This window comes from Carassius gibelio, chromosome A5 (genome assembly GCF_023724105.1).
Source record: "Carassius gibelio isolate Cgi1373 ecotype wild population from Czech Republic chromosome A5, carGib1.2-hapl.c, whole genome shotgun sequence".
Classification (NCBI taxonomy): domain Eukaryota; kingdom Metazoa; phylum Chordata; class Actinopteri; order Cypriniformes; family Cyprinidae; genus Carassius; species Carassius gibelio.
This window is the reverse complement of record NC_068375.1, coordinates 12361186-12374601: the sequence shown is the minus strand read 5'-3', so window position 1 is coordinate 12374601 and position 13416 is coordinate 12361186. Positions and strand designations below refer to the sequence as shown.

General features: G+C 37.1%; 1 protein-coding gene across 2 annotated transcripts; it reads left to right on the top strand.

The window, feature by feature from the left end:
- The first annotated feature begins 868 nt into the window (after nucleotides 1–868).
- Nucleotides 869–12520, top strand: ca5h2orf42 (chromosome A5 C2orf42 homolog). Of its 2 annotated transcripts, XM_052591777.1 has the most exons (9): nucleotides 869–1002; nucleotides 3691–4733; nucleotides 8182–8295; nucleotides 9165–9281; nucleotides 9535–9639; nucleotides 10969–11076; nucleotides 11198–11298; nucleotides 11391–11559; nucleotides 11774–12520. In XM_052591777.1, exons 2-9 carry the CDS (start codon nucleotides 3713–3715, stop codon nucleotides 11977–11979), a joined length of 1941 nt encoding a protein of 646 aa, XP_052447737.1. In that variant the 5' UTR covers nucleotides 869–1002; nucleotides 3691–3712; the 3' UTR covers nucleotides 11980–12520. The 2 variants fall into 2 exon arrangements, with proteins under 2 accessions (XP_052447737.1, XP_052447738.1); XM_052591778.1 differs by lacking the exon at nucleotides 9165–9281.
- The last annotated feature ends 896 nt before the right edge of the window (nucleotides 12521–13416 follow it).

The window sequence follows — 13416 nt, the reverse complement described above, 5'->3', positions numbered from 1 at the left end:
CCAGAGAACACATGGAGAAGAATTTGCTGCCTTGCACTGCAATTAACATTTTGTTAGAATTGCTATAATTCTTTGTATAAAATCGAAATGTTAACTTTTTTTTTTTTTTTTTTTTAAATAAAGTATTTGGTAGCCAGACAAGAAACCTGAACGGATCAGAATTTTGCACTGTTGCCCAATGGAGTTTTAATACACAAAACCAATTATGTTGCCTTATTTGAGTTGATTTCATTTGAACAAACTGATGTTAATGAAATATAGGCAGTGCCTACAAATACATCGAGACCTTGGGTTTTGAGGGATTTTTTAAATAATAATCATCCTATTATTACATGTTCTTGCTTTGTCCCATTAAAATGCAGATGCGAACCAACATTTCTGTCATGTCTTTGAGCTGGATGGTCTTACACTACATTACGTTACTTGTAAAAACTTATTTTTTTTTCAGGGGCAAAATTGCCGGTTGTGTTGGAAATAAGTAGTTTGTTGATTAAAAAAAAAAAAAAAAAAAAAAAAATATATATATATATATATATATATATATATATATATATATATATGAATTCGTGATGTATATGTATATTTTCAGATGGAACATCTAAAAAAAATGTAAATCAAAATCTGCATGGAATTTAAAGTTGCAAAATAACTGAAGGTATGGTAAGAAGTTGTATAAAGATAACGATCATGTATAATAATTAGAAGTTAATATATATTTAACAAGTACTTTAAACGCTTTAATGCCAAGTTTCCAAAGAGCAGAAATAAAAAGAAACAACGAGCCATTGATATTAGGGAGAAATAAACAAATATTTCCAGAATGTTAATAAGCTAGTAAATAATGTATGGTTTTGATTGGTCGTTCTGTGGCCAATCGGGAAGCTCGTTACAGCCGCAGCGGAGAGTCTGTTTGTAAGGAGGAATGGCGACGGTCACTGGAGCTCTGAAGTGAATCCTCCGCCGGATCTGACCACTGAGCGCCGGGAAAGCGCTGCTGTAGAGGTCGGCCTGTCTCTCATCATCATTTATACACTCTATCCATTCACTATCGCACAGCTAATGTTTAACTCAAATAAGTCTCGATGAATCGATGTCATTAGAATGCTTTGTAAATTTTATATTGTAGTTATTGCATGTCAGTGACATTTTCATATTATTTGTGCAAATGTGCAAGTATGTGTCTTCTGAAACAATTTAAAAATATATATTTAATGAACGTTTACCGTGTTTTGTCTTCGTTATTTAAAATTACATCATGAAGGAGGTACTAAAACTACTAGTTTTAAATGTATGTATCGTCTTTCATTACATAGGCTAAAGAGTTTTATTGCCTAGATTAGAACTTAACAATAATAAATTACACTAATCAAATAAAGCACAATGGTTTTCTGGGCATGGCACTGTGGCAATAATTAGGTTTTTAGACACGTGCCAATCCAACAACAGGGTTTCACATAGCCCCAACCAACCTCCCTCTTATATATTTTGTAAATTGTGAAAATTATCTTGGCCTGCAGTATTCACATGTTGCTGGAATAATAAAGAACTGCTTCATAGCTGCTAAACAACAGAAGACATTTGCACATTTGGTTTCCTGCAATGGATTGTAGGTAAACACTACCTCATCCAGTGCTCTGTTTGTTTTCTGTTGTAGAAAAAGTGTCTATCTGCATGTAAGAAACTTCCTCAAATTATTCACTGTGTGAGTGAGCTGTGTGAATGAATCAAAAATAATTTCAGATCTTTTTACAATCCAGTATGTGGTAATCTCAACAGTCAGACAAGGATTTACAGTAATACTTTATAGGGACACTGGGGTTTGTGTCTGAGTAAAAAGGCTCCATTTTACAGCACTACAGTATTTAAAGGTATAGTTCACCCAAAAATTGAAAATTGTATGTTTATCTGTTTACCCCCAGATCATCCAAGATGTAGGTGACTTTGTTTCTTCAGTAGAACACAAAGAAAGATTTCTAATTCAAACCACTGCAGTCTGTCAGTCATAAGTGGATGGGATTCATGGCTTTGAGACAAAAAAAATAAAAATAAATACATACACAAACAAAACCAAATTAAACCCAGAGACTTGTTTCGATACATTGATGTGTAAAGACATGAAACGATTGGTCTGTGCAAGAAGCTGAACTGTATTTGAATAAACAAAGTCACCTATAGGTACAAGTAAAAAAATTTGAATATCTTGGGAAAGTTCTTTATTTTTTGTAATTTAATTAAAAAAAGCAAACTTATATTCTAGATTCATTGCATTTAAACTTAATTATCTCAAAGAGTTTTTTTGGTTTTAATTCTGATGGTTATGACTTACAGCTTCTCAGTATCTAAAAAAATAGCATATTTTCTCAAAGATCAATCAAAAAAAGATTTACAAAACAGAAATGTTCAAGATCTCCAAAGTAGGTTTAATTATGCACTCAATACTTGGTAGGGGCTCCTTTTGCACAAATTACTGCTTCAGTGCGGCGTGTCATGGAGGTGATAAGCCTGTGGCACTGCTGAGGCGTTATTGAAGCCCATGTTGCTTTGAAAGCAGCCTTCAGCTCCTTTTGTATTGTTTGTCAGATGTTACTTATACAATACCCCATAGATTCTCTTTGGGGATCACGTCAGGCATGTTGTCTGGCCAATCAAGCACAGTAATAGCATGGTCATCAAACCACTTGGAAGTGGCTTTGGCACTGTGGGTAGGTGCTAAAGTCCTGCTGCAAAATGAAATCAGCCTCTCCATAAAGCTTGTCAGCAGATGGAAGCATAAAGTGCTCCAAAATCTCCTGGTAGATGAATGCATTGACTTTGGACTTGATAAAACACAATGGACCAAAACCAGCAGATGTCATGGCACCCAAAATAATCACTGATTCGGAAACTTCACACTGGACTTTGGATTCTGTGCCTCTCCAGTCTTCCTCCAGACTCCAGACCTTGATTTCCAAATGAAATGCTAAATTTACTTTCATCTGAAAAGAGGACTGTGGATCACTGAGCAACAATCCATTTATTTTTCTCCTTACCCGAGGTGAAATCCTTCTGACGTTTTTTCTGGTTCAGGAATGGCTTCGTTTTAGGAATGTGACAGCTGTAGTTTTTTGAGTGACACTCCACTCATTGTGAAGCTCTCCCAAGTTCTTGAATTGGCTTTTGCTGACAATCTTCCCAAGGCTGTGGTCACCCCTGTTGCTTGTGCACCTTCTCCTACCACACTTTTTCCTTCCAGTCAACTTTCTATGAATATATTTTGATACAGCACTCTGTGAACAGCCAGCCTTTTCAGCAATGACCTTCTGTGGCTTACCCTCCTTGTGGAGGGTGCTGATGATTGTCTTCTGGAAAACTGTCAAGTCAGTAGTCTTTCCCATAATTGTGGTTGCATGTTCTAAACTAGCCCAAGAGTTACCCAGTATACTTGAAATTAATCAAACTAATCAAGCTCAAAATAGAACATTCAAATTTTTTTGAGATACTAAATTTGTAATTTTCCCAAGCTGTAAGTCATAATCAGTCTTAAGTCAATCAATTTAATTATTTCAATTTGTGTGCAATGAATCTAGACTATAAGAAAGTTTGCGTTTTTTAAATTACAAAAAATAAAGACCTTTTCCATGATATTCAAATTTTTATAGATGCACCCCCCCCCTGTTGATGAACAATAAAATTGTCCTGTATCAATCTCAGTTTCAGTGTACGTCTGCTAACAATGGATGCTTCTCTGGTAAACTCTGCAATATCGCTGGCATCACAAACTGTGGTTTCTCCTGTTACTCAAACCTCCAGCAACTCGAGCAGGAGACCTCGAGACAAACGGAAGACTCCTGCGTTTCTGTCAAACTTGGGCAAGGCTACATTAAGAGGTATCCGCAAGTGCCCTCAGTGTGGCGTTTACAATGGCACCCGTGGCCTCAGCTGTAAGAACAAGGCCTGTGGAACCATCTTCAGGAATGGGGACCATGGGACTGGACGTTTGAAAAAAGGGGCATGTGAAGTGGTTCAAGTTGTAACAGACAGTGGAGGTGGCAGGGCCGGAGGGCCGCAAGTGTTCTCTGTGCGTCAAAGGGGACGTGGCCCTGAACAACGAGGCTTTGTTGAGTTAGTCCTCACGGATACAGCTATTACTACCGCAGACGGAACCCTGCTGACCCGTGTCAACCTCGGTCGCTGTTACATGCCCTCTTGTCAGCAGAATGAAAGTGAATCAACAGTTGAAGGTGGCCATCAACAAGCAACACAACCACCCAAAAGTCCCTGTACCCATGTGAAGCAAGCCATGGAGTGTCAGACCCAAGCAACACCTCTGCCACTCAAAAGCTCTGTCCTGGAGGCCCTGGTGGTCACTTCCCAGGCCAAAGAAGAGTTGTGGAGGCTGGCTACAGAGACACCGGGACCTCTAGTGCAGAGGGTTTCTAAAGGGACCCTAATAGTGAAGTGCCAACCAGGTGAAGCCCACCCTCTGGGATTGCTGCATTTGACGGTGGGCTTAACTGGTGTTAAAGACAAGACTGTGGGTGCGGCTCCCTTTCAATGTGCATGTTATGTACCTAATTCCAAGGGGGATTTGGGGGTGAGAAGTGGGGGTCAGTCTAATATCAACAATGGAGAAAATTTCCACCAGCATAATTTACCTGAGCACTGCCTCCATTTCTATGCTTGCGTTTGTGCCTTCACAAGTGATGAGAAGCTGGCCTCTGAGTTTTCAGCTTTCCTCAACTACAACATGAATGGTAAGTCCATCATTTAGTTCCTAGGTCTTGAACCCTGTTCCTGGATAGGCACTGTCCTGCAAATTATATTTCCAACCTGCTTTTTTCCAACTACCCTGGAATGTGATATTTCAATTGATCCAGAAGAACTTGATTATTTGGTTAAGGTGTGTTTGATTAGGGTTGTAGCTAAACTCTGCAGGACAGTGGGTTACCAGTGGAGGGTTGAAGACCTATGAATTATGTTGTCACCTTATGTGCACCTGCACGTAAGCTCTCTTCCAAAACCTAGTGTAGTGGTTCTCAATTCCAGTCCTGGTGACCTACCGCTCTGCACATTCTGTATGCTTATCTAACACGCCTGGTTAGGATCATCAGCTCATAAGGGGAGATCTCCAATGAACTGAAGAGAGAAATACACAATTTGCAGAGCAGTGGGTTGCCAGAACCAAAATTGAGAACCACTGACCTGGTGATCCCAATTTCTGTTTACTTTTGTGTCCAAACATGTTCCTGAAGGGCCAATTTCTTGCAAAGTTTAGCACCAACCTTTAATATACACACCTGAACCAGTTAATCAAGGTGTGTTCCTATAGAGCTCCAACCTTGTTCAAACTCACCTGCCCATAATACTGGGTACACACCAAAAGGTAATCAGGCTAATTTTGGGCAGATTTTCCCCCTTCCGACAATCCTAGCTATGACCCGATTTATATTGATGGTTCTACAGATTATTTTATCAGATTTTCCCTTGGTGTGAGGTATGTTAAGACAGTCCGAACCTGATCGGAAGAACTTCGGGGCTTCCCCAATCGGGAATTGTAAATATTTTAATATTTACGATCAGAAATCCTGATGTGTGGGGGGAACCACGAGCACAGATGTGTGCACGCTCTGGAGATTATCACCTGAAATTAAACAATATTAAATTAAATTAAATTATTATTAAATTACAATATCCAACCAGAAAGCGAGATGATGGAAGACGGAAGCAGTCATGGCGCAGCACAAAGTGAAATTGATGTGGACAGCAGAGAGGGAGGATCAGCTTGTTGATTTGTGGCAACAGCATGAATGTTTATTCAATGTGTCATGTATAAAATCATTCCAAACACAATCATTGCAATTTCTTCCTGCATATCGTCCGCCATACTTATTCTGAAGTCTTGCGAGATTTCCTGTGTTCAGTCAAGAGTCTGGTTGAAAATGTGTCTTTGTCACATCATTGCACACAACACACTATAGGAGGAAAATGGTTAAATCTAGGATTTTTTATCCTCATGTTTGTGGTCTATCACATTTTGAAAATCTTATAAGACTTAAAAAATATTTTGGTGTGAACCCAGCATAACTCTCTAGTAATCCTGAAGACCTTGATTAGCTTGTTCAGGTGTTTTTGATCAGGTTTTGAGCTAAACCCTGGAGGAAAATGGATCTCGAGGGCCAGAGATGAGAACCCTGGCCCTAGTCTACTGAAGTCTACTAAAATAGGCAGAGTTAGCCAAACTTACCACTGAAGGGCTACTTCTGCTCTAAGGTTACATCCTAACCCAGGTTCCAAAAATGACAGACTTTAAAATCTCTACAAAGAAAGCAACTTGTGCAATACAAACATAGTGCTTAAGTGAAGCGCATAGCAAATGTGACAGAATTGTGTTCAATAGATTTTGATGTTACCATGAGCTAGGCTAACAACATTCTAATAAACATCAAAATGCATAGTATACAAATATATTTTCAGACATAACATTTTAAATTGGATGAAGTCCATGAATTAAAAGATAAACTTTCTATTGATACTTTTTTTTGATACAGAATAAAATATATTAGTAATTTCCTCTCAACATTTATTTTTCATCCCTATACTGCAGGTGATAGGGGAGAGTGGGGGCGGTTGCAACACTTTTTACATTTCCTTCAGTTTCTCAGCGACTGTTTGTATTAGAAAGACAAAATATATATATATTAAACCCATATATATCACCTACCTGCCCATACTGTTGCAACATGTGTACATGTGATAATATGAAAGTAATTTGTACTTAAATGGACCCTGAAAAATGTTGCAACTGTCCCCATATGTGGGGACAGTTGCAACAATACCGAGGGGCAGTTGCAACAGTCATTTAGATGTAATAAAACTCATACTTTGGCATCATTTTTCAGTTTATCTGAAATATTATTTATCTTTTTTAGTTTATTTGAGACAAGAGTTCACAGAGTTAACTTATTAAAGTTAAAAAAACAAGTACACAACCATGTAACACCTTTGTAAATCTCACAAACTGATTTATGTAGGCCTTAATTTCATAATGGTTTGGTTTGGTTTGTTGGCTTGTTTCCAGTGTGTTTTTTGTCAGTTTTCTCTTAACTTGTGTTGGCTTTCTCTTAACTTTTGCTTGCTCCCTCTCCAAAGCCCCCTTTCAGGGGGTGTCTGTCAAGATGGCCAGTTTGCATTTTTTCCTATACCGTTTGATTTCGTTATCTTCTGTGGTCCTGCTCTGGGGTGAGGTCTAACAGACTTGCATGACAACTCAGCTTGCACTGGAGGAACTACAGAAGAAGTAGGACTCCCAGCTTGCACTGGAGGAACTGCAGAAGAGGCAGAAGTCCCTGTGTGCACTGGAGAGACTTCCAAAGGAGCAGATGTCACAGCTTGCTCTGGAAGGACTGGTGGTGGCGGCTGGTCCGTCACCAAAGATGGTGCAAAGTCACTGTCTTTGAATTTATCTTGGTTATAAGGCCACATTTCAGTGCTGCTAAAGCCATTCTGCACATTGCCTGGTGTTCCATTTGCCTTTTATATAAAAAATGTATCTAATTGTCATTATTATTGCCATGAGGGACAGTTGCAACAATGCGTTGCAACTGTCCCACCTCCTGGCAGCCATTTTAAAACTGTGATGCCAGCCTAACAAATTAACTTGAACACATTGTACCTAGGTCTGTTAAGAGCTAAGAAACTGCACATTCAAACTATAAAACTATAAAGACCAATGCTTAATCAGTTTAGACATTATGACAAAAAATCTAGTTGTAAAAAAAGTTACTTTTTTGCCTTGAATTTCAGTTCTCCCATAAGGTAGTTTCACATGTGGCTGTTAACTTCCAGAAAGAAGGAAGGGCATATTGATCATGTGCAGTAGAAGTGTCATGACTCCAGCTCATTCCTGATTGGAAAAATCAGCAATGTTGCAACTGCCACACGTTGCAACTGTCCCCACTCTCCCCTATTCACAGTCCATGCTTTCACCGTAAGGGATACATGTGTTTCTTTTATATGTTTTGGCCAGAATGAGCTATATTAGAGAGTATACTATTCCTGCATTTGTGTCAAGAGCACAGCTGTGATGACTAAAAGTGTTGTCTAGTTAGGGTTCACAAGAGGTTTTGAACAGGTCTATATATAGTGTATTGAATGTTTATTTATGTATCAGAGATGACTGTGAGAATTATTACGCATGTCCAGGACTGCAGGAGAGGGCAGATGCCACAACGCTCAGTATACCTGAGGCTCAGCAGCACATTGAGCCCTCCATCTCTCATCGTCCCAAGAGACTCAAATTTGTGGAGTCCTCTACTGGTAAGTTAAAGCTCATGGACAGTAACCTCCTACCGTCTGCACAAAGGGCACTGTTGCCAAGCACTTTCAATAGAAGTCTGCTTGAAAATGGCTAAATTAGCATATATTAGCAATAATTAGCATACTCATGTCGTTGCATTGTATTTTAATTATGCCTATTGTCAATCCTTTACTTCCATTTGCTTCTCGTCTGCTCTCTGTAGTTTAATACAGCCGAATTACAGAAAAAAATTGTTCTCATTTACTTATCTTTCTGCCAATGAAATGAGCATGGAATGCTAAAGTCCTGATTTATAACAGCAGTGTCATCTGACAAAAATTACCACAGATATCAGTTAGACAAATATTGGATATATGTACATATAAAATGATCACTCACAGCTCGTGTGAGAATAACAAACCACAAGATGAATGTTCAGTTTTCAGTCGGCGATGTTTAGGCCTAATCTCTTTTAAGGAAAAGTGGTCTGAAAAGTCACATATGTGGCAAAATTGCTTTGTACCTTTTCATAATGAAGTTTCTGTATTAATTTTATTTGGGGTAATCGCAACATGGAAATATATGTATGTGATAACATTTTCTAAGAAAAGCTGAAAGTGTTACATATATCAACTACAAAAATGACAGAAGATTCACCAAAATATTTAATAAACAGACACAGGGAGCAGGAAATTTAGAGAATTTAGTGGAAATCTGAGCTTTCTGTTGGCGCAGATTCTGTGTGGGTCTGCTTATCGACCTCTCCACAAAAATCTGTTGTTGAGGTCTAAATGCTTCTGCTATGTTCTACAGTTACTGACCACCTCCTCTGTAATCTGTTTTCCTCTTTTATTCTTTGTCTCTGTGGACCTGTCGCTGTTTCACTCAGCTTCCTCTGTCTCCCCCTCATCTCTTCTGGCTGTCAAAGACACTTCTGCTCCCACCCTAAACCAGCGCAAGCCCACTCACAGAAAACACTTCAGTTCTACTGGGCTTAAAAACCCAGGTGCTGCCAGATACTTCCTCTTTCCTCACATACTTTGGCTTTTCTTGTTCTTTGACTTTATTTCTGTATTTTCCCCAGCACTTATGCTCTCATTGTTCATCAGTACAGATAGAAAACTTTTGTTGGTTGATTTAGAGAGATTTCTAATCAGATTAGCTGTTTAAGTTTGAAAATATAAATTATGTACACATGGCTTTCACTATCATAGTTTGTTGATTTTGATGAGTGTTGTGTGATTGGGTGAATTAAACAGGAAGCAGCCAGCCGGTGGAGGAGACGCATGTGTCTTTGGGTTTCCAGCAGTGGTTGGCCAGTGTTACTGAGAGGATCCATCAGACGATGCACTTCCAGTTTGATGGTAAGAGAATATTAGATTGAATCTCATAGAGCCTGTCAAGAAGTGGTCCAGGTTATATTTCACCTCTGGATCAAGATATAATATAATATAATATAATATAATATAATATAATATAATATAATATAATATAATATAATATAATAGTCTTCATAATCTTTAATTTATATTTATATGTGTATATGTATTATATATATATATATATATATATATATATATATATACACACACATATACATATATATATATATATACATATACATATACATACATATATATATATATATATACATATACATACATATATATATATATATATATATATACATATACATACATACATATATATATATATATATATATATATATATATATATATATATATATATATATATATATAAAATACATATACACATATAAATATAAATTAAAGATTATGAAGACTATTGGCATGCTCAAGTCACCTGAAAGATTGTATTTACTAGAGCAATGCACATGGACTACATGTGTGAGAAACTAAAACAGCATTTTTGAGCCCAAGTTTCTAAATTGGGGGCATGTCAATGAGAAAATGTGGTAAATGTGTTGAAGGATATGAAATCATTTTCCCATTTACAATAAAGTTGCATATACAAAATATGGCAGTGTTGTAAAATAACAATAGAATATGTAATGATTCAGATTTCTCCAATATTTACAATTTTGCATTATTTGACAGGATTTGATGATGTCAAGATGATTTCTGCCAGTTTTCTGTAATATGTAAAATGAAAATAAAATTAAAAATTAATATATATATATATATATATATATATATATATATATATATATATATATATATATATATATATATATATATGTGTGTATATATACACACACACACACACACACACACACACACACACACATATATATATATATATATATATATATATATATATATATATATATATACACATACACATATATATATATATATTCTAAGTCATACAAGTATATACTTTTTGAAATTTATGAAATAAGTGTAAAAATAACAAATAAAAAATGTAAAATGTAGCAAAAGGTTAAAAAAACTGAAAAAATACTCTAATTTTCTAACACACACACTGCAATTTTCCTTAGTTGTCAGTTATAATCATCAAAATGAAAAGAAATAAACATTTGAAATCCATCAGTTTGTGTAATGAATGAATATAATATACAAGTTTCACTTTTTGAATAGAATTGGCTAAATAAATCAACTTTTTGATAATATTCTAATTATATGACCAGCACCTGTATAGTTTGCTTTGATCTGATCAGATTTGATACTGAAAGATATAATATGAACAGGAAAGCCAGAGCCGCTGGTCTTCCACATCCCGCAAGCTTTCTTCAATGCCTTACAGCAGCGTTTATCACTGGGCTCAAAGAAGAGAAGACTTCCCAACTACACCACCAGTGAGTAAATATCTGCAGCCATTAGTATCTAACCTTATATTAACAGTGTTCTAACAGTCTAATCTGATTATACATTTCATTACACCTAGTTTTAACAATTTGTAATTTGTGCGTTTTTTAGCTTTTGTGCGTAATGACGCTTTGCCTCTGGGCTCTTTCTCTAAATACACCTGGCACATTACCAACCTGATGCATGTAAAACGCATCTTTGATACCCCAGAGGTTTGTGCTCGTTTCCCCCGTTGCATCAAATCTTCACTAATGGCTGTAGCATCTGTGGACAATCTCTAAATGATGGCGCTCTGTTTGTACAGTTACCACTAGAACTCACTCAGAGTTTTGTGAAGAACAGTGACGGCTCCTACTCACCGTACCGCTGTCGGGAAACCCCTACTGATCCTGGATCAGACACCTGCCTCCATTCACACACCAGTAAGCCTCTGGCCATCAGACCACTGGAGCTACGTACCTTCCTCAGAGTGGGTAAGTGCATCTATTCACTTATTGTTCACTTAATTTATCAGTCCTGGTTTTGTGCCAAATTATATTTCCCTATCAATTCCCATCCCCAACTGGACCAAAAGTGATTCCACTGTCTACAAGAACTGTCCTTTTAGATGGAAAGAATGAAAGCGTGTTCTTTTAGATTCCTGATTTGTGCTTTAGGACTAAAACAGTATGGTATGGTTTCTCTCAGGGACATGTGCTTCTGAGCAGACGGAGCCTGTGCCCTTTGTGATTGAATGGATCCCAGACATCCTTCCGCACTCACAGGTGGGAGAACTGAGGATCCGGTTTGAGTACGGCCATCAGCTGGGCAGTAAACCGGAGCACTGCAAGAGCTCAGCTGGGCCAGAGAAAACTGAACAGATGCCATCCCACACCAGTGAAGACCCCCTGTAGAAACATCAGGAAATTCTCATGCAAATCAACAACTACATTTCTCCACTGTTCCCTTGTAAGAAAAAATGGAAAACAATAACACATTTTATTGCACTTATATTAAACGGCAATTAGAAACTTGTAAGGTGCTACTCAGGAAAAGTTCATTGTCAGAAACAGGTTTAAAGTTTGCAATACAGCACTGGACATACAGATGTAAAATATTTATAATATACGTGTACAAAAACCAAAAAATAAAGAAATAGTGTGAACATATGTTTTGTGCTGTACAATAAGATCAGATTTCCCCATTTCTTGTTTTAGGAAACCATGTTCATTGATTTTGTTTTTGTGTTTACATGTAAAAACAGGGAACCCTGCCCCCAATCCAATTCCTCACAGAAAAATGTGCAAAACACTAGATTTAAATAAAAATGGTTTTGTCTGATTTCTAAGTCTTTCTAACTAGTGAGGACCAGTAAAATGTCCTGGGTTTTCTTATTGCACTATGTAAGTGAGGACATTTGGCCTTCACAAGCACAAACAAACACACACACACACACACACACACATAGACTCTAGTTTTGTTAAACTGAATGAGTATGCTGTTCACCTCATTATTTGCACAGTTGAGTTTTTTATTTCCTTTTTCTATCCAAAGCAATAGCAGAAACATTGAAAACTCCAACCTTCATGTTTAATGCAAAATCTCACGCGCTTGCCACCAACTCACCATGCAGCAGTTGTGACGTACCAAATGCTTTCACATGAGTCTCAGGTTAATTAACTTGTCACGCTTCGCTACCCCCAACTATACTCTACTGATGGCCAATCCTATATTTACCCATCAAATGGAGTAAATTTTTGTTTACACTGAGCAAAAAGATAGAACAAGTAAAGTGTATAAACTATGTTCCTTGCTTAATTGCAATGGACTTTACATCAGATTTTTTTTAAGGATAAGATACAATGGAATTGTAACCCCAACTGCTCCCTGATTTAAAGGTTCACACGATGATGAAGATTTAGTGGATGAGAAACCTATTAACTTTATTTCACATTACCAAACAAAATCCCTCAAGTTTCTCCAGTGCACACTTTGTAGCTGTCTTCAGCTACAAAATCAACAGAAACAAAAAGAAATGGTGACCACACACATCCACAGAATAAATGGGTGCCGTCAGCATGAGAGACAAAACAGATGCTAATAACATCCCAATGATCCACAAGTAATCCACACGATTAATCCCTCAGGTAATGTCTTGTGAAGCAAAGCCTGCATCTTTGTAATAAACCTATCTTAAGATGTTTTTAACTCCAAACCATTGCTTTCAGCTATAATACATATCCTCTATCTATAATAATGTTTTTTTTTAAAGTCAAATTATTCAGATATGCAAAGAAATAGCTGTCTTTTCATAAATTTATTTTTTTTCATTAAAATAGTTCCTCTCAAGA

Coding starts and splice junctions, on each gene's coding strand:
- ca5h2orf42 (XM_052591777.1), top strand. CDS start 3,713: ATGGATGCTTCTCTGGTAAACTCTGCAATATCGCTGGCATCACAAACT. Junction 11,077..11,197: donor ACTTCCCAACTACACCACCA/GTGAGTAAATAT, acceptor TGCGTTTTTTAG/CTTTTGTGCGTAATGACGCT. Junction 11,299..11,390: donor GCATCTTTGATACCCCAGAG/GTTTGTGCTCGT, acceptor CTGTTTGTACAG/TTACCACTAGAACTCACTCA.